This window comes from Cheilinus undulatus, linkage group 4 (assembly GCF_018320785.1).
Source record: "Cheilinus undulatus linkage group 4, ASM1832078v1, whole genome shotgun sequence".
Taxonomy (NCBI): Eukaryota; Metazoa; Chordata; class Actinopteri; order Labriformes; family Labridae; genus Cheilinus; species Cheilinus undulatus.
The window spans coordinates 52,037,525-52,062,311 of record NC_054868.1 but is presented as its reverse complement, the minus strand read 5'-3'; the positions used below and the strand labels follow the sequence as shown (position 1 = coordinate 52,062,311).

At 40.7% G+C, this 24,787-nt stretch overlaps 1 protein-coding gene across 2 annotated transcripts; it reads right to left on the bottom strand.

The window, feature by feature from the left end:
* Positions 1-852: 852 nt before the first annotated feature.
* LOC121508238 (E3 ubiquitin/ISG15 ligase TRIM25-like) lies at positions 853-24,368 on the bottom strand. Of its 2 annotated transcripts, none has more exons than XM_041784948.1 (9): positions 23,319-24,368; positions 21,768-21,863; positions 15,756-15,836; positions 13,996-14,148; positions 12,770-12,929; positions 12,511-12,552; positions 12,015-12,059; positions 10,826-10,900; positions 853-5,690 (listed from the first exon to the last, which is right to left on the bottom strand). In XM_041784948.1, the coding sequence occupies exons 1-9, from the start codon at positions 23,919-23,921 to the stop codon at positions 5,137-5,139; spliced, it is 1,809 nt and encodes a 602-aa protein (XP_041640882.1). In that variant the 5' UTR covers positions 23,922-24,368; the 3' UTR covers positions 853-5,136. The 2 variants fall into 2 exon arrangements, with proteins under 2 accessions (XP_041640882.1, XP_041640881.1); XM_041784947.1 differs by having other exon boundaries at positions 10,826-10,903; positions 23,319-24,367.
* Between the last annotated feature and the right edge of the window lie 419 nt (positions 24,369-24,787).

The following is a 24,787-nucleotide window of genomic DNA, read 5'->3' as shown; positions in this document are numbered from 1 at the left end:
ACAGGCCAATCTAGAGGAAACTATGTCCAACTTTGTCTTTTACAGGACAATCTAGAGGCTGCTTTGCTAAATTTTGTCCACTTACATGGTAACTAGAGGGCACTATGTCCATCTTTATCCACAAACAGGGCAATCTAGAGGACGCTTTGCTAAATTTTGTCCTTTTAGAGAGCAATCCAGAGGACACTTTGTCAAATTTTGTTTTCTTACAAGGCAATCTAAAGCATGCTTTGTCAAATTTTTTCCTTTAAAAGTGCAATCTAGAGGACAGCTTGTCAGATTTTAACCTTTAAGAGAGCAATCTAGAGGACACTGTCAAACTTTGTCCACTAACAGGGAAATCTGGAAGACACTTTGCCAAATTTTGTCCACTAACAGGGCAACTAGAAGATACTAAGTCCATCTTTTTCCAGAAACAGGGCAATCTAGAAGACACTTTGTCCAGTTTGTGTTCTTATAGGACAATCTAGAGAACACTATGTCAAATTTTGTCTAATACAGGGCAGTCTGGAGGAAACTGTTAAATTTTGTATTTTAGAGAGCAATTGTCCAATTTTGTCCACTTACTGGTCAATCTAGAGGAGGTTTTATCAAATTCTGTCAATTAAGAGTGAACATAGTCAAATGTTTTCTAATTAGAGGACAATTGAGAGGGCAATATGTCAAATCTTGTCCACTAGCAGGGCAATCTAGAAGGAACCTTGCCAAATTTAGTCCATTAAGGTGGCACCCTGGAGACAGTTGTGTTTTGTCTATATAGAGGGAAATACAGAGGACACTTTGTCAAGCTTTGTCCATTTACAGTGCACTTTATTATGTCTCTCTACAATGAAAGCATCCAATGGTGCCATTTTAAACACAAGGTCATGAGGGGTTAGATTGAAAAATATCTCCAATAATATAAGAACATCAAGGATTGAGAGTCCTCTTTTAGTACAACTATGTCTGGTTTTGAAATGTAGTCTTTGAAAATACTTTGAAAAATGTAGGTCAAGTAATTGTATGAAATGGAAAACTATATTAGGAAATTGTTTATTGTACATAACTTTAACTCAGAAAAAAACAAGAAAGTCTAACTTCTGCTTAGACCTCCCATTTAAAACCTTCTTAGCATGCTCTAATATTTATAAATCAGCCTCAGACGGTCATTTTCAGTCCCACTGGGTCAGTTTACTGCAAGTCATGACCTCAACTTCAAGCAACACTCAGACAATCACAAAACATTTTTACAGTTTCATAAAAAGTCACAGTAACTAAATCACAGAGAGAAAACAGAAAAACAACACCGGACAAAAATGTACAGACTTTACAGACTGACAGCTGAGGAATAATGCACTTGGTATTAAAAAAAAATCCTCAAAAATACAAATCAATAATAATCAAATAAATCTGTGGCAACAGTATGGCATCTAATCAGACTGATGATCCTTTAATTAGCACAGAAAGTGGATCTTTTCCCACTTTGATGCTACAATAAATCCCTTTGATAATTTAAAAGACCTCTATGACAAAGTTTCAGGTCCTTATTTTATTTAAATATATTTTTGTTTCTATAAAACTCCCATCCTGTCTTCATTTTTGCCGACTAATGCTTAAAAGTTGCAGCAAGTCACACTTTCAACTTTACGAGGAAATTAAAAACAAAGTTAAGATTTGTTAATATGTGGTTGTAGTATTATAGATTCGAAGCATGCATTGTGCATGTTAGTAGTAAATAACAGTGTATATTTAAATTTATTGATCATTAAATATTGGGTGATTATGTTGGCATTAGCATAGCTGAGGCAAACATTGGAGTTATTTCAAGGAAGGAGCCTTTTAAACTCTAACTTCAGAATATGTTGATGTTTAGTTATTTACTGACACAGATATTTTAAAGATGAAAATGAGAAATACATTTTACTTTCTCTTTCTAAACTCCAAAACTCGGCAGATTGAACTTGATCAGTGCTAGCAGCTGCTTTGTTTAGCTTAGCTTAGCATGAAGAGTGGAAATGGCAGGATAATCTAGCCTGACTTTGGTTCTTTGATAGACACATATATAAAGAGCAGATAAACTTCAGACCACTATTATAAAATGAAAACCTGTGTATGAGAGTATTTAGTGCTGTTTAGTCTACACTTTGTGTTTGAAATGCGCATAGCTGCTGCCTTTTACTAGTTGAAACCCACCCATTGCAGATAATTTTTTTATTGACTGATCTGGCAGGTGGCTGATGTATCAACAGTGACCGCCCACTTCTTCAGCAACTCTGATTTTAGCTCTCAAAATAGACACAGTGGGAATCTGAAGCCAACCACCAGAGTGTGTGCAAATATTGTGTTTGCTAACCTTACATGCGAGATAGACTGTTTCTCATACCCATTACATACATTTCCCATCCATGCGGGCAACCGTCCATAGTCTGTGTTTGGGAAAGGAAGGACCTTTAAAATAATTCTTGAAGGTTGATTGGACAAATGTTCTCTCTGTCCCAGACATTATGGGCCAATAGCATCTGATATTATAGCTACATCTGAGCTAATTGCTCCACTGGCGGTCATTGCTTATGTGTGTTGGGACCGGCCATGTAGGAAACAAAGGCATGGCCTACGTGGTAGTTTTGTAGATTTGTGGGATTTTTTCTAACAAAGAGCCATCAAAAATGATGGACTCATCATCCCAGGATCCCTTGAAGCACTTCACAACAAGGTGGGAAAAGGACACTGTCATTCTCCACTTTGACAGGAGACCTGAGGAGACCTAATCTTGATAAATAATTGTATCTTTATACTAGTAGTTAGTGATATTTTAACTTAATTTGGCTAATGACAGACGTATCTGTCCAGTCTATCACTTTGCAAGACTATAAATCTGCAAAAAGCTACACAGAGTATGTGGAATTTTAGGGTATCATACAAACCTGTGTCATAAATTATTGTATACCATCATTTACACTGCGTTAGCTAAGTCTGCCCTGAATGGTGATGACATTATGGTGAATAATCAAACCCTCAAAAGCAGCATTGACTCAGTGATATTGACTTTTTAAAGGCAGCTTTTTTTCAAATTAAAGGGTAGATGCACCCCTGATGAAACCCTGGGGTTTAGTTACTCTTTAAACACAAATGAGCTTTTTATTAGCATAACCTGGTCCACGTTAACAACAAAAAACTCTTATAGCTACATAAAACAGAAACCATCCCAAAAATGCTACATATGGCCTTTATTTTATCTAAATTTGAAGCTGAGGTCATTTTTCATTCAGAGAAATCAAGCTAGGTTTCTTTCATGACATTGCAGTGAAAAATCTTAAGCTGTTAAGTATTCAAGTAGTCACAGGTGCTTCATATTCATGTCATTAGGTGTAAAAAACCCTTCCTCTGGTATTTAAAAAGGTGCTTGGGTCAAAGAAAACAATATTAAACACAAATAGGGGTGAATACTTTAGCTAGGGTTGTTCAGTGCGATTTCAGGTACCATCTCTTGTAGTAAAAACATACAAAACAAAAGCTCCTTCAGTTCAAACTTAAAGATATTTTGATCACTTCCCCTCTCTTAATATCACTTGTACAGAAGTGATATTATTAGAAACACCTGTGTATGTCCTGATATTACGATTCATAATTTGTTAGGTGGAAAATGCATAGTGGTTAAATTTAGCTACAGTGTGTACCATAAAGCTAAGCCTGATGCAGAAACATTCATAAAGAGAGAAAAAGCAAACAGACATGTATGACAAAGGAAAAGACTCCTGACAGTTAAGCTACTTTCTGATTTGTTCTTCTGCACCAGCAACTTCCAAAGTAGTGTTTTATAGTGCTCATTTGGGCCAACCTGTAAAAGTTCACAATTCCTATCAGTCAGGATGACTCTGAACTTTCTCACATTTTGTCAGTTGAATCCAAGCATTTACTTTAAATATAAACTTCTTCTCAGAAAGTGTATGTTAAGTATTCTCCATTGACTTTAAAAGCATGTCTTCAACAAAATGAGGATGAAAAGCTGTTAAAAAGGCACTGCTAGCTTCTTAGCTCATGTATCTCAGCACGCTATGTGCAACAGCCACTCATAATACAAATGAACAAGGGCAAATTAGCCATGATCTAAAAGGCTCACAGTGTCTATTTAACAGCTTTTCCCCCTCATTTTGTCAAAAGCATGCTCACAAAGTTAACAGTGATACACTATTTAGCAAATTAACCTTGTGGTGAACTGACACCCCACTTCAAGACTACAAACAAAGAACAAAGTCCACACCTTTGAGTGGAGCAAGGGGTGGATGTGGCGAGTAAGCACAGCTTAAGGTACTGTCCGGCAAGTAGAGAGGTTTCCCTTGGTTGTGCTGTTGATGTTCTAAGGGCTCAAAAGCCAGCGGTGGTCTCTGGGCATGTCACCATGGGTAAAAAGGCCCAGACAGAAGAAACGGCACCAAGCTTGACCTTGGCTGCCCATTGACACATTTGCCAACATGTTTCGAGCTTGACTCTGACCACTCTCCAGCCTCGGGTTGTGGCACATTGGGCCCTGTGATGGATCCTTAGTGCCCTACATGCCTAAAATGCATGCAATTGACTGTACATAAGCACAGTGGGAAAATCAGTTTGAAAGAAGTTTGAGAGATGTCACCACGTTTGGTGCCTGTTTTTAATGGGGATGCAGACAGGGCTGGTGCTTGTTTTTTGCAGGTGCATTGCATGGTTTTTCAGTTAGGGATGCTCCAGTGTTGACTAAGTGCAATGGTAAAATTACAAGAGAGGTGATAAGAAAAGACTTACAAGCCAAATGGTACAAAAAAAATGTATGGAGCAATGGAGTGGTTTCTCTCTTAATCCAAAACGGTGAGGCTTTAGGGGCTGCAAGCCAGGCTGCTGCTAATTTATGCTTCCTTGCTGGCTAAATCCTTCTATGGTTTAATTCTTTAAATTAGTATGTTTTAAGAAAATATTTGAAGAAGTTTTTGTTATTGGTAAACTCATAGAAACGTGAGACTTAAAGAGGCTGCTCAAGAGCAGAAAAAATTATATAACTATAGCTGAAGTTTTTGATTCAACTGACAAAACTCTGAGCCTAGTTCACCCCAACGGTTTATATTTGTAAGCAGAGAGGACCGCCCTTACTGCTGTGGTTTGATATAAAATGAAGGTGGTGTAGTGTTAAGTTGGGCTCCCATTGCCTCTTTCATGGGGGCAGATGAGCAGGGTGGTGTCTAGGTCCAGGCGAAACGCTGGGTACAGCGGCTGAGTGAACGGGCAGCGGAAGGTGTGAAGAAGAACGACAGTGTCCGACACGCTGTAAAAGGACAACGTTCCTTTCTGCCGCTCCAGGAACACGCCGATCCTCGGGCAGGGCGGCGCAGCCACAGTGGTTTTACGGTTATCGTGCCACGCAGCGTATCCAGCATGAGTACACCTCAGCCGCCAAGAGTTCTCGTTTCTCCCAAGCAGGCAGGGTTTCCCACCACCTTTGCGTCCGATTCCTCTGTATGTGACGCCAATGTCGACCCATCCACCACCCCTCCACTCCACCTCCCAGTAGCTGGCACCACCAAACTGGCCCTCCCTGCACAGGACCTGGGCCACTGAATCAAAACGCTGAGGGTGAGGGGGGTAGGACTGGGGCTCCTCGCCACAGTGGGCACCCTGAGGACCCTCCAGTAGAACCAGAGTTGGGTGGGCTGTGTCTGGGTCCAAGGACAGTCGACTGGAACCTGAAAGGACACCACGAAGGTGGATTAGGATTAGAATAAAAGTTAAGGAATGAAGGGTTTTAGAAAAAATGTACAGGGAGCTCCCACAGTGAAGTAGACAGGCAGGTTCATTAATACACATACCTGGTGTCCTAACAGCTATTTAAAGAGATGGGACTGTGGATATAGTTTCTCGAAAAAAATTGATATTCTGTATTTTGAACGGAGTGAACTTTACTCAGTGTTAAGGGTCATTCAGGTGGCAGTGTCACAGGAACCCAGATTCAAGGTGGGAAGAGGTTCACCAATCTGCATTAAAAAAAGAGTCTAACAATGAGAAAAATGTTCCTAAAAATAAAGTTGTCAAGACTTTGAATATCTTGAATATCTACAATCCATAATATTATCAAAAGATTCAGAGAATCTGGAGAAATCTCTGTGAGCAAGGGACAAGGCTGAAGGTCAGTATTGGGTACTTGTGATCTTTGGTCCCTCAGGTACCACTGCACGGAAAACTGGCATGATTCTGTACTGGAAATCCCTGCATGGCTCAGGAACACTTCTACAAATCATTGTCTTTCAACACAGTTGGCCATGCCATTATACAGTGGGTACAGGAAGTATTCAGACCCCCTTAAAAATTTCACTCTTTATCAATTTCCAGCCATTTGCTAAAACCCTTGAAGTTGATTTTTTCCTCATTAATGTACACACGGCACCCTATTTTGACAGTAAAACACAGAATTGTAGACATCTTTGCATTATTAAAAAATAAAAACTGAAATATCACATGGCCATAAGTATTCAGACCATTTGCTGTGACACTTGTACATTTAACTCAGGTGCTGTCCATTTCTTCTGATCATCCTTGAGATGGTTCTACACCTTTATTGGAGTCCAGCTGTGTTTAATTAAACTGATTGGACTTAATTAGGAAAGGCCCACACCTGTCTATATAAGACCTTACAGCTCACAGTGCACGTCAGAGCAAATGAGAATCATGAGGTCGAATCATGAGGTCGAAGGAAGAGCTCAGAGACAGAAATGTGGCAAGGCACAAATCTGGCTAAATTTACAAAAAAATTTCTGCTGTACTTAAGGTTCCCAAGAGAACAGTGGCCTCCGTAATCCTTAAACAAAAGAAGTTTGTGATGAACAGAACTCTTCTTAGAGCTGGCTGTCCGGCCAAACTGAGCAACTGGGGGAGAAGAGCTTTGGCGAGAGAGGTTAAGAAGAATCCAAAGATCACTGTGGCTGAGCTCCAGAGATGCAGTGGGGAGATGGGAGAAAGTTCTAGAAAGTCAACCATCACTGCAGCCCTCCACCAATCAGGGCTTTATGGCAGAGTGGCCCGACAGAAGCCTCTCCTCAGTGCAAGACACATGAAAGCCCACATAGAGTCTGTCAAAAAACACATGAAGGACTCCCAGACTATGAGAAACAAGATTCTCTGGTCTGATGAGACCAAGATTTATTTTTTTGGCCTTAATTCAAAGCGGTATGTGTGGAGAAAACCAGGCATCTCTTATCACCTGCCCAATACAACCCCAACAGTAAAGCATGGTGGTGGCAGCATCATACTGTGGGGGTGTTTTTCGGCTGCAGGGACAGGACGACTGGTTGCAATTGAAGGAAAGATGAATGCGGCCAAGTACAGAGATATCCTGGAAGAACGCCTTTTCCAGAGTGCTCAGGACCTCAGACTGGGCTGAAGGTTCACCTTCCAACAAGACAATGACCCTAAGCACACAGCTAAAATAACAAAGGAGTGGTATAGGAACAACTCCATGACTGTTCTTGAATGGTCCAGTCAAAGCCCTGACTTAAACCCAATGGAGCATCTCTGGAGAGACCTGAAACTGGCTGCCCATCAACGTTCACCGTCCAACCTGACAGAAATGGAGAGGATCTGCAAGGAGGAATGGCAGAGGATCCCAAATCCAGGTGGATAAACTTGTTGCATCATTCCCAAGAAGACTCATGGCTGTATTAGCACAAAAGGGTGCTTCTACTCAATACTGAGCAAAGGGTCTGAAAACTTGTGATCATGTGATATTTTAGTTTTTGTTCTTTAATAAATTTGTAAAAATGTCTACAATTCTGTGTTTTTCTGTCAAAATGGGGTGAAAAAAATCAACTTGAATGATTTTAGCAAATGGCTGCAAATTAACAAAGAATGAAAATTTAAGCGGGTCTAAATAGTTTCCGCACCCACTGTAAATGCAAGGATAGAAACACTACCATCTCCTCTGGACTCAACTAATAACCAGGCAAAAGTCTGATAAGGTTCAGAAGAGTTTGTGAGGGAGTTTTCCGAAGCCTGACCAATAAATGTTAAGACATCTAGTGTTTCCATTGACATTTTGGCAGAGGCAGGATGGATAACACATACAGCCTTAATCTTCCTCTGACCTAATGAATCATTAAAGCCTGACAAGGTGATTGTACTCCGTCAGCTTGTCAGCTCAGCTGTATCTGTCGAGACAAAACGCCGGTCTTAGTGGCGGACTTGGATGTCATAAATACAGTATGATTGTTGTAAATCATTGATGAGGATCCAGACTGGGCTCTCAGATATCCCAGCAGGACTCTTTCTTCTCTTGTGAACCGGAAGCATGGGGAAAATAAAGAGAGCAGGGTGGAGGGAAATGGGTCAAACACAGAGAGAAATAGAGAGCAGCAAGTGGCAATTTGAAGGTTCCAGCCTTTAGAGAAGCAAACAGCTACAGGTTAGTTTTAGAGTTCAATAGGCTGAAAAACTCAGCAGATTTCATTCTGTTTAAAGACAGTGAGAGCAACCAAACACTAGTGTCATCATTGCAATGTCTGCAGCAGTTTGAGCAGATTGACTCAAAGTTGTACTATTACATATTAGATCTGCTGGCTCTCTGGACTGTTTTAAAAAACACTTAAAAACCCACCTTTATTCTCTCGCCGTCTCGTAAGGTGATTTCTGCCTCCTTAAGTTTTAACCAATTTTGCTAACCTGTCGTTTGTGTAAGAATATGCGTGATGTATGAATCTACGTCTGTCTGTTTATGAGTGTATGTTATTGGCTGTTGCAGCTGCTGGCATGCTGCTCTCTGTGGTAGCTGGGGTTCTCGGCCATGACTCCATCCAATAATGGCTGCGGAAGTCTGTGTATAACATGTTTGTGCTGTCCAGACACAAATGTGCTACAACTTTCTTAATCTGTCTTCTAATTTTTCTGCCACGTTTTTATCTTATCATTTGGTGTGCTCCATATGTTCTTAATTCTTGTCTAATTCTGTTCTAAATTTTCCTGCTGTACAGCACTTTGGCTCAAACTCTGTTTGTATTTAAAGTGCTCTATAAATAAAGTTGAGTTGAGTTGAGTTGAGTATTGATCTTGACTTCATTAGATTCAAACAAAACCTGGTATGCATGTTTGAAAGACAGCTAAAGACGTCTCCAGTGAGTTTCATTGAGATCAGAAAAAGTCTCTTTGAGTTATGAGTGAAGGTGAAAGGCCGCGCTCACTTTCAACAATCAATATGGAATCTATTTTGATAAAAACTTGTCCCCAAAGCATGCATGCATATTCTGGTGAATATCAGTCCATCCAGTTTTGGGGATCACATATTTTAATGTCAATGGTGCCCCTTATGAGTCAGTAAGTAAGTAAATATTGGAAATCTGCCATGGCAGACTTTAATGGTAAAAGGGGTTTTTTTTGTAGAGCAAACTGAGCTGGACTTGTGTGTTGTATTTCAATTCAATATAACCAAATCCCAAAACCCACCGGCGTCGTCCGATGTGCATCTAAACAATCCTCTTCATATATTTTCTATGAACAAACCCATCCAAATATAGGCCACATGTGCATAAATGCTCTGCACTGTGGCACTTTACGCTGCTGCTTTATTCCCAGTGTGACCGGCTGCTTGGAGTGTTTTCCTGAGAGAACAGCTGTTTTTCTATTTTGGCTGCTGTAGTAGCAGCTCTGTCTGAGAGCACAGAAAATGAAATTCTAATTCAAATTCAAAAGAAATCAAGCATCGGGCCAAGCTGTAGCTGGTGGGGAGTTGGTTGGGGAAGGCAACTGAGGCGCTACATGACATGACCCTATGTTTTGGGCTAAAGGTTGTGAAAGGCATGGCCTCATAAATAAAGATTACTTTGCTTCTGAGTTACAGTGCTACCATCAAGCTGACTTTTGTTGTGTATGTCCAGGGCAGAGCTCTAAATTTCTCCAGAGAGTTTCATCAGAACTGACCAAAAGCCTCTTGAGTTATAAACAAATACATGATAGTCCATGCCCAAATTCATGAATCAATAAGGCCATTTTGGTTAAAATCTGTCAGCCCAGTTTTTGAGCTTATCCTTAGTCACATGAAGACGTGCACCAAGATATCACCAAGCTTAGAGCAATTTTAAATAAGCATTATTCAAAGAGTATCCACAGAAAATTTGTTACGAATTAGTCCTATGGTTTAGAAAAAATGTCCAATAATGTGATCTAAGAAAAAATAAAAGAGGTGGAAACCTATCATGGTAAATGTTAACAGTCCATAGATTATTTATAGGTCATACTAATGTGGACTTGTGTGTCAAATTACAAGTCAGTCTGACTTAGGCTGGGAAGACTGTGGCCTTTCAAATATTGCTTTTCCTTTCCTTAACTCATTTAAACCAGATGAAACGTTGCCATGTTTTTATCTTCAAGACCTGATGCAACGTCAGCGAGTTTTTTGTTTTTAAGACACATGACAGACGACCTACAACTTAATTTGCTATAATGCAATCAGGGGAGATGGGCCTTAGTAAGAGAGGTGATTTTAGACAGCAAGGACAATGACCCCCAACCCAGATTACGATGAATGCAGGCCTGCTAACCAGGGCTCAGCAGATGAGGGACATGTTTGAACCATCACCATCAGACTTATCACGGTTCACGTTTCCTTGGAAGATTGTTAAAAGGATCTCCAGTGAAACTGGTGCTTTGAGTGTCTCTAGCACCTTCCATCTCATAGGAATTTGAGCATTTTCAGCAGGAAACTGGTAAAAAAAAAAAAAGCCACACAAACCATATGATTCTACCCCTTAAGGGCTGAAACCTCACTAAGTAGGGGAATGGCATACAGGGTGGTCTCAGTAGATGGAAGCAACAGAGAAAGAGAGAAAAGGGAACTTACACCTGAGGAAAACTGCCCTCATCCTCTGATCAGCCGGCTGCAGAGACAAAGAGGACAGAGGGAACGTTGCTGGCACTGCTGATAGGAAAAACATGAGAGAAGACAGGAAACGCAGCGTTAAGTACTTTTATTAACATTTCAGCAATAAATGCAATGCAAGAATCAAATGGAGAAATAAAAAGCACAAAAGACAAAGAAAACAGGCAATGATGTGGAAAATAGCTGCAGGAAATGAACAGGCTGAGTGACAGAGAAAGAGCCCACTTAGATGGAATTTCCCATGACTGCATTGATCCTTGATTGATTCTGCATTGAGTAGTGAAAGCTTGTTCATACACAAACATACATGCATGCAGCATTAGCAGGTAGAGCACCATTCACTCCATGTGAGAAGAAGATTCCTTTAAATTCTTTCATGTGGTGAAGAACAGATAACATGAAGGCGATGAGTCGATCCTCATTAAATTTGTTGAGTGCTTAAGGTCCTTATACAGATATGAGAGAATAAATGAAGACTAAACTACCAGCTAACAATGTGGGTGGAAAGAGTAACTGCTTATCAGACTTTAAAAATACACTGAATACTTCCAGTTTACTCAACTAAATAATGATCACTATTATAATGGAGCTACATCAGTCATAATTCTGACTTTAATCTCAAAATTCTGACTTTAATCCGAGAAACCTGACTGTAATCTCAGAATTTTGACTTTAATCTCAGAACTCTGATTTTTATCTCAGAATTCAAACTTTAATCTCAGAACTCTGACTTTTATCTCAGAACTCTGACTTTTATCTCAGAATTCTAACTTTAATCTCAGAACTCTAACTTTAATCTCAGAACTCTGACTTTTATCTCAGAATTCTAACTTTAATCTCAGAACTCTAACTTTAATCTCAGAACTCTGACTTCAATCTCAGAATTCTAACTTTATTCTCAGAACTCTGAGTTTTTTTCACAAGCAAAAAAAAAAAAAAGTCTCAAAATGTGTTTTTTGGTCCTGATCCTCTTCCGTATTAGCATACGTAGTGTGTGGAAACCAGATTTTCTTTTGCTCTACATGGACTTGATTAATCCAGCTGGGTTGTTAGTATAGCACAGGTGTTAGTAAGTGGTTTGATTTTCCAGTCGGCGTTAAAGGGTCAGTTCACCAGAAATTACCAGAAAAACCCACATTTTTACACTTACCGCCTGCAGCCTGTTGACCATGCTGAGGTTTCAAGTTCTCTGCACCTTCCCAATAAAATACATAGGAATGCTATTTCACTTGTGTTGAAATGCAGATTTTATCAATAAAATAATGTTCTTTTTTATTGGTACGCTGTGAACAATCTTCAGTGAGAACTCTCCCATCCTGCTAGTTCATATGGGCCCATATTTCTCCTCATGTGGGGCATAGATGAGATTTTAAAGACATTTCAGTGAATGCTAGGCTTCACACAACTTGACTGAGTCTAAGTGTTTCAAACTAAAGTGAGGTTAACGGAGCAGAGCTGGATCAGATCCAGACTGTGTTGTAGCTCTGACCTCTGCAGCATCAATAATTAACACTCCCACTGTCTCTCGCAGTGTTAGATGTCATGTCAAAACCTAAAGCCTGAAAAAAATGGGTCATCTCAGACCTGACACTGTCACATAAGGGGGGTGTTTGTTTGTTTGTGTATATAATGTTTATTTAGCTTACCTTTTACACACTCTGCACCTCCAGACACGTAGTTCTCATTCACTGGGAGAAGAAGCAGAATCCCAGAATCAAACAGAGTAGATAGAAGATGATAAAGAATTATAACTTTTTAATCTCTCAAGGGAAAATCCAGTTTTTATATGCACATGCACACAGCTTTCTCATGTCAAAGCTCAGCTGCCTTGCTCAATGGCACATTGGCGGATCTCAAGAAGTGCAATGACACCTCTCCAGCCATCCTGTAGGTCACCTGTCGTACCTGCCCGGCTGATCTTGTCCACCTCCTCCCTGCAGACCTCCTCCATCCGGCTGCGGAGGTGGCACAGCGCTCTCCTGGCGCCGCTGAAGGCCTCTGTGGGCAGGCTGAGAGCTCTGGAGTGCCGACCCGTGGTTAGAGCAACACATAGCAGTGGAGCCGCCTTGGTCGATAAAGAGAGAGAGAGAGAGAGGGTGGAAAATACATCCCAGCATCCCTCACTCTGCTAATTCCTCATACAATTAAATTTGAAAATAGCACTTAGAGGTGAGCGGTCTATTTCCGCTGACTCATTCTCTCCCTTCATCCTCTCTTCCTGCTCCGTCTTTCATCCACGCACTAATCTCCTAAGACGTTTCTGCGCGTGCACTCTAGTGATTTCTAATGGCCTCCAGGATGCATTATTAGATGGAATGGGTCATAATTGCTCCTGTGCAGGGTGGAAAAAGTGCACACATCCTGCATGTAATTGAAAGTGCAAATACAGTGATGTGAGAATAGTCAAAACATGCCCAAGTCTTTCATTTCAGGTTTTTATGATTGGCTTGGCGGCGTCACATACACATGAATGTATTTTTACCATCTAGCTTGTTTAGGTGGACTTGTTTCAACTCCTCTGTCTAGAATTAGTTTGAGCATGTATAGGAAATTTGTAAAAAAACACACATACGACAGTTGACCTGCAGGCAACAGCATTTATATGACATTTAAAGGGCATTTCAGCCCTTCTTCTCAAATGAGCTACTGTCCCTGATGACAGACTCCCTTAGTCTTAATATGAATCTACTGCTACAAACAGTGGAGGAGCTTACGCTTGTGTCGTTGTTGCAGGCTTTGTGCTATGCAAGGGAACATAAATGCATCATATGTCATTGCTTTGCTCTAAATAGAGTGTTTGACTCACAGGCCATGTTAGCAAGTAGATAAATGTATCAACCAGTTGAGCATATATTTAGGCCAAAAGTTCCCAACCTGGGGGTCCTAGATTTCACATAAAATCAGGCTAAAACACTTATTAAATTGTTAAATAAATATGCACTGGTGTTATCATGGATGGTATGAAATGGCAGTTGGAAAGGTGTACCTATTAAAGCATTTGGTTTGTGTCAACATCCGTCCTTCTATTTAGCATCCTCCCTTCCCTGCGACAACCCTTAAACTCTCCATTTTCCAACATTTTTCTGCCCTCTTTGTTTTCACTAATACCTCCCTTCTTTCTCCACCCTCACCTGTAAGAAATGAGCATTGTCCTCCGTCTGCAGCAGCTGAGTGATCTCCTCGTCTCTCCTCCTGAGCTCCTCCAGATCCTTTTCTAGCATCTCGATGTCTCGTTCGGCTCTCCCAACCACCGCTCGCTCCTTCGCTTCAAGCCTTGCTCGAACCTGCAAAGCACAAGTAGTTATACCTTTGATATTATAGAAATAATATGTTATATAATCTAAAAGCATTTTAAAATGTTAACAATATTCATTAATGAGACTGACAGGCAGATTCGTGCAGCGTCAGCTGTACTGTGGGCGTTGTGCCTGACTGTTGTGGTGAAGAGGGAGCTCAGCCGATAGACAAAGCTCTTCATTTATCGGTCGATCTAACTCCCAACCTTCACCTATGGTAATGAATCCTGGGTAATTACCAAAGAATGAGATCGCAGATACAAGCGGCTGAAATGAGTTTTCTCCGTAGGGTGTCTGGGCTCAGCCTTAGAGATGGGGTGAGGAGTTTAGACATCCAGAGGGAGCTAAGAGTTGAGCTAAAAGGAGCCAACTGAGGTGGTTTGGGCATCTGATCAGGATGCCTCCTGGGCACCCTGCTTTGGAGGTTTTCTAGGCATGTCCAGCAGGGAGGAGACCTCGAGGAAGACCAAGTATGCACTGGAGGGATTATACATCCTGTCTGGTCTGGCAACTCCTCAGAATCCCCCAGAAGGAGTTGGAAAGTGTTGATGAGGAAGGAGATGTCTGGGTTGACCTGCTTGACTTGCATGGATGGATGGGTGGATGGATGGATGAATGGATGGATGGTGGATGGAGGAATAGATGATGGATGGATGGAACATTATTTATGACTTCTTTGTCATGCAATAGCCATTAAGTCTTACAAGCTGTACTCACCTGTGTTGATTGTGCAATGGATTCTGTATGTCACATGCATGTGTGGTTATTGTAATTGAGTTTTATACATGAATATAGTTGAGTATCAAATCCATCCATGTATATATCATCTATAGCACTTGTCTTGTGCAGGGTTGCCAGGGCTTGAGCCAGTCCCAGCTGTTTCTGGGCAGGACTGGCCGTCAGTCAGTCAATGGGTATGTTTCCACCAAAGTATCTAGTGTGGTTCAGAATAGTTTGGTAGGCTTTGGCACAGTAAACCCTGACTATTCTTGGGTTTCCACGGTCAACCGTACAATTACTCGAAAGGCTGGGGTGTGAGCACCAGGTCGGACCATTTTCAACCTTTCCTGTGGATGCCACTGTGACTATTATAGTCTTTAAATTTTCTACTTGACACATATTGATCCAGCTCTGCTCAGATGTTCCCCTGCAGCCATTCTTTGTGAAACAAGCTTGAACACTTCTTGGTGCTGTCTGCTCCTCTAAGGTCATCCACGTGCTTTTTGTGACATTATTTGCAGAAACAGCCATGAAATTCCTCTGGAAATCCATGGGGCACGTTGACATGGCATGCTTTGTGATTCAATTACAGCTGCTGCATAAGAAGTGATGATTCTTTTGGCTACTCGAAGACCTTTAGGATCAACAGGTATGCTGGTAACCCAACAGAAAGGGTGGAATCACGGAACAGAACCAGAAAGAAAATGCAAACTCCAAACAAAAAGGACCTGTCTGTTCAGTCTGACAGAGCTAACCATTGTACCACAATGCAACCTGCAGAGTATCTAATGGTTTTCCAAATTCAATGGCACCACTTGAATTTTCCTCAATCTTTGCAAAGACTGCTGTCTGTACCTCCAGGCCCTGCTACTCACCTCTGCTTTGGTTTTCTCCAGACGAAGAGCCATGTCTGCAAACAGAGCTTCACTGTCCTCCAACACGGCCGAGGCTGACACCTGAAACACAAACACAGAAAAATAAAAGAGGAGGACAAAGTTTATATGGGAAGAGCATGAAGCTCACAGTTAAGTGACTGTGATCCTTATAAGAAATAAAATGACCAGTAGTTGTGTAATATGTTGGGTTTGCAGTTGTGCAAAAAAACAGTGACCTGGCCTGCATCACAGATTCAAAACCTTTGTCTGCAGCTACATATTGCTTCCAAATATTGGTCTTTATTTCATTAACATCTAATAATAGCCCTCTTTTTTTCATGCTGAGCATCCACACTACTGATATTTGTGTCTGCCATTTTGTTTATTATTCGTCTTCTTCCGCGCCGGCTATCTCCTCCTTCATACTTTGTCGTATTGACACCGTTTAAACTTTAAAAAAAAATTCAGTTCTTCGTCATTCAACTGTTATATCTTTTCTCTTTTCTAACTTTTATCATTTTTAAAATATTTAACTTTATTTAACAATGTTAAACAGATGGAAAAATTTCACAAATCTGCACTTTCCTCAACCCCTCATAACTTTGGTATTTCTTAGGCTATTTTCACTATTCTACTATCATACTCTTCAGCTTCTTGTGCTCTTTTCAACTGTCTATAATACTTTTTTATACTATCTATACTTTTTTAACTATTTTGCTTTTTCTAAAACTAAAATAACGTTGTTTCAGATACACCAGCTCTTTACATCCTCTAAGACTGTTTCAACTTCTAAGGCTTATAACTTCAGCTCACTTCCACATACATACAGACTTCATTTTTGCTTTAAAACGTAGACAAACTTCAGCTATTTCGCCCATCTAAGCTCCCTTTTGCCATTAAATACCACAATTTTCCTACTTTTATTTCATTTTCTTTTACCCATTTTGACACTTATGGAACTTTTTACCCATTTTTCCCACTTTTATCCCATTTTTGCCCCTTTTCACCATTTTTTCTCCCAATGTTTACCCATAAGCTACCTTTTGTCATTAATACCATTTTTTTCCTAGTTTTTGCCTATTTTATCCTTTAGACACAAGTGGCTACTCTGTCAATAAGACAGAGATTTTTGTTAACTAAATTCTATAGTTTGAGAAATGATTTCATTTTCTTCACAAACCAGGTATTCCACTCTTCAGCTTTTATGCTAATTCCAGCTATTTTTCCACTATTTTCAGCTACTTTTAGGCTATGTTCAGCTATTTTAATGCTATTTTTAGCTACTTTTAAGCTACTTTCAGCTATTTTAAGGCTTTTTCAGTTGTTTTTTGGGCTACTGTCAGCTATTTTATCAATTTTTTGCTACTAAATGCCTTTTACAGCTACTTTTATGCCATTTTATGCTATTTTTTATGCTATTTTCAGCTATTTTTGTGCTTTGGGCGAATTTCAGCAGTTCTTCCACCATTCAGCTCTCAGCATCACCATGCAATTTCAGCTGAAATTGCAATTTTTATCTAGTTGAGTATGCTGTCTCTAATCTTTACCAGACACTAGGGCTGAATGATCTGCAAAAATAATCTAACTGCGATATTTTTACTCTCTAATTTGATTCAATATGTGATTTATTATTAGGTTCCTAATCTTATGTATTTTTCAATATAATCAAGCAATAAGTCATTCTATATTATAACCTCACTCCCTGATTCTGTGGCTGAAACACTCATTCATGCTTTCATAACCTCCCGCCTGGACTACTGTAATGGAGTCCTGTCTGGAGTTCCCAGCAAAACCCTGGACAGGCTTCAGTACATCCAAAACTCTGCAGCTAGAGTTCTCATCCGCACTAGACCCTGGCAACACATCACTCTGACCCTCATCCACCTCCACTGGCTCCCTATCAAGTCCCGTATCAACTACAAAGTCCTCCTCCTCACATACAAATCTCTCCATGCTCTGGCTCCCCAGTACCTTTCTGATCTCCTCCATCCATATACACCATCCCGCAACCTTCGATCTTTAGACACCGGCCTACTTTCCATGCCCAAAACCAAACTCCGAAACCTTTGGAGACAGAGCATTCAGTGCTGCAGCTCCCACCCTCTGGAACCCTCTTCCTGCAGACATTTGTAGCGCTCCATCTCTGGACGTTTTCAAAAAACGTCTCAAGCACCACCTGTTCACCACAGCCTACAGTCTTCACTAAACCACCCCTTACACTCATCCTACCCCTCACATAGTTTGTGAATTGCAAAATGAATGCATAGTTTTACTTGGCAGACAAAGTTCTGCATAACAGATGCATGGCTAGAAACACCCATATGGATAGAAATATTTATGACAATGTATTTTGAAAACAATTAAATTATTTCAGAAGCAATCAATTCATAGTAGCATGAATGAAGATATGTTCAACAAGCTTTAAGCTATAAAGGAGGAGGCTGGGGTGGAGGAGGTGAAGCTTTGCCAGCAGCAGCATGATGCATCTGCATCAATGCAAACAGAGAAGTGAGACGTACGTCATATTTAAATGAACTGCTGTGTTGAGCTGTGATTGGCTATATAATATCAATTGGGATCAGCTTGAACAAGGGCAGAATGATTACAAAAAATATCTAATTGCAATTATTTTTGCTAATATTGCCAATTTGTTTTCAATTGCTTTAAATGAAGGGGATTATCATTTTCATGTCACTTGTTTTGACAAAGAAAAACACAAAAAAGAAGAGGAGGATTTTTGTAAGCATTCTAAAAACACTTGAATGTTTGAATAATGTGCATAAATCTCTGCTGCTACAAAAATGCATGCATTAAACTGATATTTTGACACATTTCAAGTTGAAGAAACAGTGCAACTTCTGTGATTTGTAAATTGCGATTTAATCTAATTTCTGATTAATTGCCCAGCCCCACCAGACACACAAAGAAAAGCTTAAGAAGAAACTTTCTACAGAAAACACTTGAATCAGTGCAACAGACCGCATAAAATCGTTGGTAATTTAATGTACTTGTGGTCAGCATTCATTAACCTCCATTATCTGAGCAATGAGGATAATATCCGATATCCAACATCTGATAATAGCCCATTTTCAGTCTGGCGTTTTATTAGGTTCATAATTTTCCCCGGAACAGTTCGACTGAGGCTGGATGGATGGAGACGATAACAAGGGGAGCGGGAGGAGGAAAGGCTTTCCAGGAAGAGAGGAGGAAGGAGTGGCAGAGAAACTGAAACTTAATTTAGCTTCACAGTGGAAACTGATACAACAGCTCCTCTGTGCTAGTGTGTGTGTGTGTTGGTGTGTGTGGGTGTGTGTGTGTGTGTGGGTAGGTGGGTGTGTGTGTGTGGGTGTGTGTGTGTGTGTGTGTGAGAGAGAGAGAGGGAGAGAGAGAGAGAGAGGGGCGGGTGTGTCAGCTCGATGTTAAAGGCGAGCCTGTGTGTGTGTGTGCTGCTAGGACAGTTGCGTAAATGTCAATTCGAGTCTATTTATGTCAGACTTTATCTCATGGGCTTTACATAACACATGCCACACTACAGTATACTGTAAACCACATCATTTTACAGATGCATGCTGGTTTTGGCTCAAGTTTTTCTGAATCCAGTCCTGGAGGGAAAGAAAAATATCCTAAGTCTCATACAACACTCATTCAACTTATCATTTTATTATAACTGACACATTTCATGTTCAATCGATCAATCAATCAGCTGCAGACTGTGGAATTTTGGCACGGACTTTGGTGACGCAACTGCAGCTTGAATTTATTATGAGATGGAGCTGCTAAGAGCTGCTGCAGAGGTCTGACCATATTTTGCCCATTAAACAAAGTGTCTATGCTTTAGAGCTCTAATCTGTTTGAATAGTCTTACCAGTTAAGTGTTGATAAACAGGAAATCAGTGGGCAGATGTGAAAAAAAAAAGTAAAAGTGAACTCATTTCCCTCTTTGTCTCCATTAAAATTGATTAGAAAAACAGCCTAGGGTTAATGATGCTCTGAATGGTGCCCTTCATACTTAGTTGACGGTCCCTTCTCTACACTCTGCCTCTTTATGTCTTTAACAGCAGCATTACTTTATCTACAGCTGCTCCATGATAGCAAAAACAAATCATAATTATTTTGATTCATATTTTACTTTGAATTTCAAATGATTGAATACATTTAACCATGCATGAAGCAATACATTTTAGAAGGAAGAAAAAATGCTTTTTACCCATTACTCTGAAAGCACAGAAGTCTTTTTCTGTCTTGAAAACAAGCCTTTTTTAATATATTTTGGGGGGGCTTTTTATACCTTCCTTCATAGAGGACAGTGGATAGAGTCAGAGACGTGGATGAGAGAGAAATGACCCACTCTCTGGACTTGAACCCGGCTGCCCACATACAAGGGGGTGCACCTTAAACCATAAGGCCATCTGCACCCTGAAAACACTTTAATTTGCTAAGAGAAAAGGGAAACAGGAAACAGCCCCATATCTTATTTTACTTGATTTGATGTGCATCTAGGGCCGGCCACACACAAGATGATTTCTCAGATTTAAACGATTTTTCTCCTTAAATCGTCTAAGCGCACACGCTAGACGGCTCAGCCCAACCGTCAGACCTCGGCTGGCTGTCCTGGCATATGTTACAGTTGCAGAAAAAAAAAATCATAAAGTAAGGAAAAGAATCAGGATGACATCCTGGCTGGGATGACGGTACAGCTGTGGTTATGCTTGTGAGCTTAACATCCGGCTGGTGACACTGCTGCTCTCATAGGTTGTTGTGCGTACTTTGTCAGAGGCACTGCGACCTAGAATCCTACTTCTCAAACATGTTTGCGATGGACGATTTGAGGTCTGGGAGGCTGTTCACACAAATAATCTTTTAGGACGAGCCTCCACTCAGGGTACGGCCCCACGATCATCAAGGGAGGCAAATCTGGCCTCAAACTGGCAACTGACAGCCTCGCACAGCCCTCCTCTGCACTTGCAGCCTGCAAGTCAGTTTCAAATATCAAGAACTAGGGATGGGTACCGAATCTTGTACTTTTATAGGTACCGACCAAATTCCAGCGGCAATCCCGAGTATCGATTCACATGAAATCAAATGATATCACATTTCATTACCTGAGCACATCCTTGTCACTGTGAAAGAGTAGAAGAAGAGGCAATTTCCTGTGCAGGATGCAAATGCATCATTGTATGTACAAAGCGTAATTTGCAGCTTATTCAATCAACAGAGCAAGCATGGCTGGTAGGAAGAGATCAAAAGTATGGCCCATTCAGAAGTTTTGAGACTACTTTTACACTAAATGAACAGGTAAACAGGCAGAAAACTTCTTAAAATCTGGAACAAAAAATAGAAACATTTCTATGAGAATTTTTGGATTCTCGTAAAGACTCCTAAAACACCCAGATTTTATTTTACATCTCACCACAAAAATCAGATCATAGTTTCTCTAATAGGCCACTTCCTCTGCCTGATAAAGTTAGGCATGCTTGATGCCAGGGTTAAAATAACAGTGCCACAGATACAAATCTGCTACTGACATCTGGCTTTGGTGATATCTGAAGAAAGATGAAAACGTGACTTCAGTTGTGCTCTTAAGGGGCCAAAGCCCACTGTGGTGATGGGGGCTCATGCCCAGAATATCTGGTCTTGTCTGGACTAGACTGAGGCTTACAGATGCAAAAGTGAATTGATCTCCAACTCCAACACATCCGTTATATTTTACACTCTGTTTAGAGTTTACATTTGCAATGCATTCTGGGTATTTAAGATACCAAGTAAAGGCCCCTGCAAACTGAGTCAGTTTTTTCACCCAGAATTTTTGCACATTAAAAAATAAAACCGAGCTCATGTAGTTCTAATCATGTTTGCACACAGATGCAAAAAGGATGCATTTTAAGAGTCCAACTTTAACTGGAGTAACACAATAATTAGACTATTTCAAACTAAAAAACAAACCTAACTGTCCTACCTGTATGGAGTCAAATTAAACCTGCTTAGGCATTAGGAATGATGCGAGTGTCTCACCTTGAGTGACTCCAAGCTCTGCTGAAACTCCTCCAGCTCCGTCTCTCCACTCCTCACCCTCCCCTGAATTATCCTCTGTGTTTCCTGGAGCTGCAGCTGGAGAACAAAAAGACAGTTACTACACAAAAAGACAAGGAACAAACTTCCCTGTAAGCCTAGGCCAGACCAAATATTCATAGTGCAATGAGACTGTTTTAAACCGTCATAAGGGTCAGTTTCAGCTGGAGCCAGCTTATGGTGCTGCATATGATTAGTTTTTCAAATATCCCATCACTAAAACCAAAGAGCGCTGAAAGGGACAACAAAGCATGAGACTGATCATGATTTAAAGAATCAATGCACTTATTGTGGATCTTAATTCATCATGGTTAATGCAGTTAATCTTGACAGACCCAATGTTCTCTTTTACAAGTAAAAGCACAGAATGTTAAATTTCACTTCCAGGGGCTCTCAGTCAAAATAATAACACTGTATGAGGAGTACAAACCAGCTCCTCTGTTCAGTTCTTGTTTGAATCTGTTCAATAATGGAACTTCATTAGGGGGAATCAACTAAACACTTCCACGTCCACGCTGGAAGCAGTCCCAGAATGCACCTGTGCTCTGGGGTCCAAGGATGTGCATGACCCCTGGTGTCACTTCCGGCATGAACACAGACGTGCACTTTTAGATGCACGTCTCCTTCATTATGAGAGATGTATAAATAAAACAAAACTCCAGCTTTCTGTTTAGTAAATACACCTTATGAGGTGCAGATTTATTGAAGATAATCTGCAATTCCAAAAACCCTTTTCACAGCCTTTTCCACACACTTCACTCATTGCTGTTTCAAAACCTTTTTTGCCACTATAACTCAGTTTCTTCCACACTCTAGCCCCTTTCCATCACCTTTCTGTCCATTTTTGCCCCTTTAAACTCATTTCATTGCATCTTAAAATAAATTTTTGCCTATTTTGTTATCCAGTTTCACCACTTTTTCCAGCCATTAATGCCACTTCAAACCCATTATTGGAACACTTTAACATCTTTTTTTGCCAATTTATATCTACTTTTTGCCCTTTCCAACCCATTTTTGCCAATTTAAAGACATTTTTGCCACATTTAACCCATTTCTGCTTCTATTAAAATCTCTTTTCTCTCGCTTTTTTGACCCTTTTTGGCACTTTAAACACATAGAAAGGGGGTTTTACATTTTAAGAAGGCTTAATACTAAAGCATAAATAACTAAAATTATATGTTGCTTTGAAATGAGTGGTTATAAGTCAGGTAAAAAACATGTTCATGGTAATCACAGCTTAATTTTACAATGGGCCGTGATTTTGCTGACACCCGTGGGCCCCTGATTTGGCAGGACCCCTGAAAGCTCTCCCCTGTATCCCCCCTTGTGGGTGGCCTTGGGTAAACCCCAATAACAGTAGTTAAATATTCATAAAAAATATAAAACTTAGAATAAAGATTCTCTTCTTGTACCAACCTTTACAGACTTATTTTACTGGTACTAATCTTAATTATTAAAGTAATTAGGTGTATTATACGAGAGGTGAGTCTGCACCTGTCTCCTGGTTCTCTGGGCGTCCACGTTGTGCACAGTCTCCTCCTGGTCCGCCTCACACAGCAGGCAGTCCCCGGTCCACTCCACCGCGGCCTCGGCCTCGGAGCCTCCCCCCGCGGGCTCCAGACCCAGACGGTGCTGAGCACACAGCCGCTCCGCCAGACACTCCACCGCGGCCACCATCTTGTGCCGCCGCAGAGTGCCGACCTCCCGGTGCGGAAGGACGTGGAGCTCGCAGAAACTCGCCAGGCAAACCAGACACGACTTGACCGCCCTTAGCTTGCTCTCCGCCGGGCAGAAGTCACACGGAACCTCGCCGACTCCCCCCAGGTAGAGCTCCGGAGGAGACACCGTCTCGGTCAGCTTGAGTTTGTCGACGACCTCGGAGAGCACCGTGTTCCTCCGCAGCACCGGCCGAGGGCTGAAAGTCTCCCGGCACTGTGGGCAGCTAAAGTGTCCCGGGTCAGCCTGGTCCCAGTAGTTGTTTATGCAGGACATGCAGTAGGTGTGTCCGCAGGGGGTGGACACCGGGTCCTTCAGGATGTCCAGGCAGATGGGACACCTGAACTGGCTCTCCGTCACCGAGATGTTGGCCTGAGCCATCTCCGCGGTGGATCTCCTCTGACCTCGGATGACTTGTGATCCGCCTGTTGACTCCCCGCTTGTTGATGCCGGAGCTTTTTCCTCTCTCCCCGGTGTGTTGTTGTGAAGGAGGAGGGGTCGGGATACAGGAATAGCCCTTCCGCAATGTCATGCATCCCAGAAGGAAAAGCGAGGGTGAGTGCCCTCAACGCTGTCTGACAGGCAAAGACGACCGTAAAGGGTTAACGTCGACTAATTTCAGACACATTTTTTTAATCATTTCCACTTGATAGTCATCATGCACGTTGTTCAGGCTTTATTTTTGTGATATTTGGAAAATAAACTCCAACTCCTGCTTCTTTAAGTTAACATTGGAGTCCTCCATCACGTAATAAATGCAACCAAATGTTGACAAACCCCTATAAACGCGATTTTTATTTTTTTTCCCCCCATTTTTTAAGCTACTAAAAATAAATGTGATTAGAACCCAAATCATGTTCGACATTTTTTTTTTTTTAACTTTTACTAGTTACTTTAATTTTTTTTTTTTTTTTTAAGTTTTTCTGGTTGTTGTTATTGTTGTTTGTTTTTACATTTATTTATGAATAAACAGGGCCTCTGTATATATTTTGTCAAAGCAGTACAAAAATACATTTCTAATATTATTATTTCGTATTTTCAATAATAAAAGTACAGTAATTTTCAATACTAAAAACAAGAATACGGGCAAAATAGATTAAATATAACATATTTATAATACATAACAATATAAAACACTAAATTATATGCTATTTTGTACTTCGCTATGACTCAATTCTGTCTAATTTAATCTGATATAATATAATAATGTAACATAAAATTATATAATATGATCTTATCTAATCTAA

Excerpts from the sequence above, each read along its gene's own strand:
- LOC121508238 (XM_041784947.1), bottom strand. The coding sequence starts at position 23,921 with ATGGCTCAGGCCAACATCTCGGTGACGGAGAGCCAGTTCAGGTGTCCC. Across the intron at positions 15,837-21,767 it reads AGAGCTTGGAGTCACTCAAG|GTGTCAGCCTCGGCCGTGTT; the intron begins GTGAGACACTCG and ends TTTGTGTTTCAG. Across the intron at positions 12,060-12,510 it reads AGGTGCAGAGTGTGTAAAAG|GTGCAGAGAACTTGAAACCT; the intron begins GTAAGCTAAATA and ends TTTATTGGGAAG.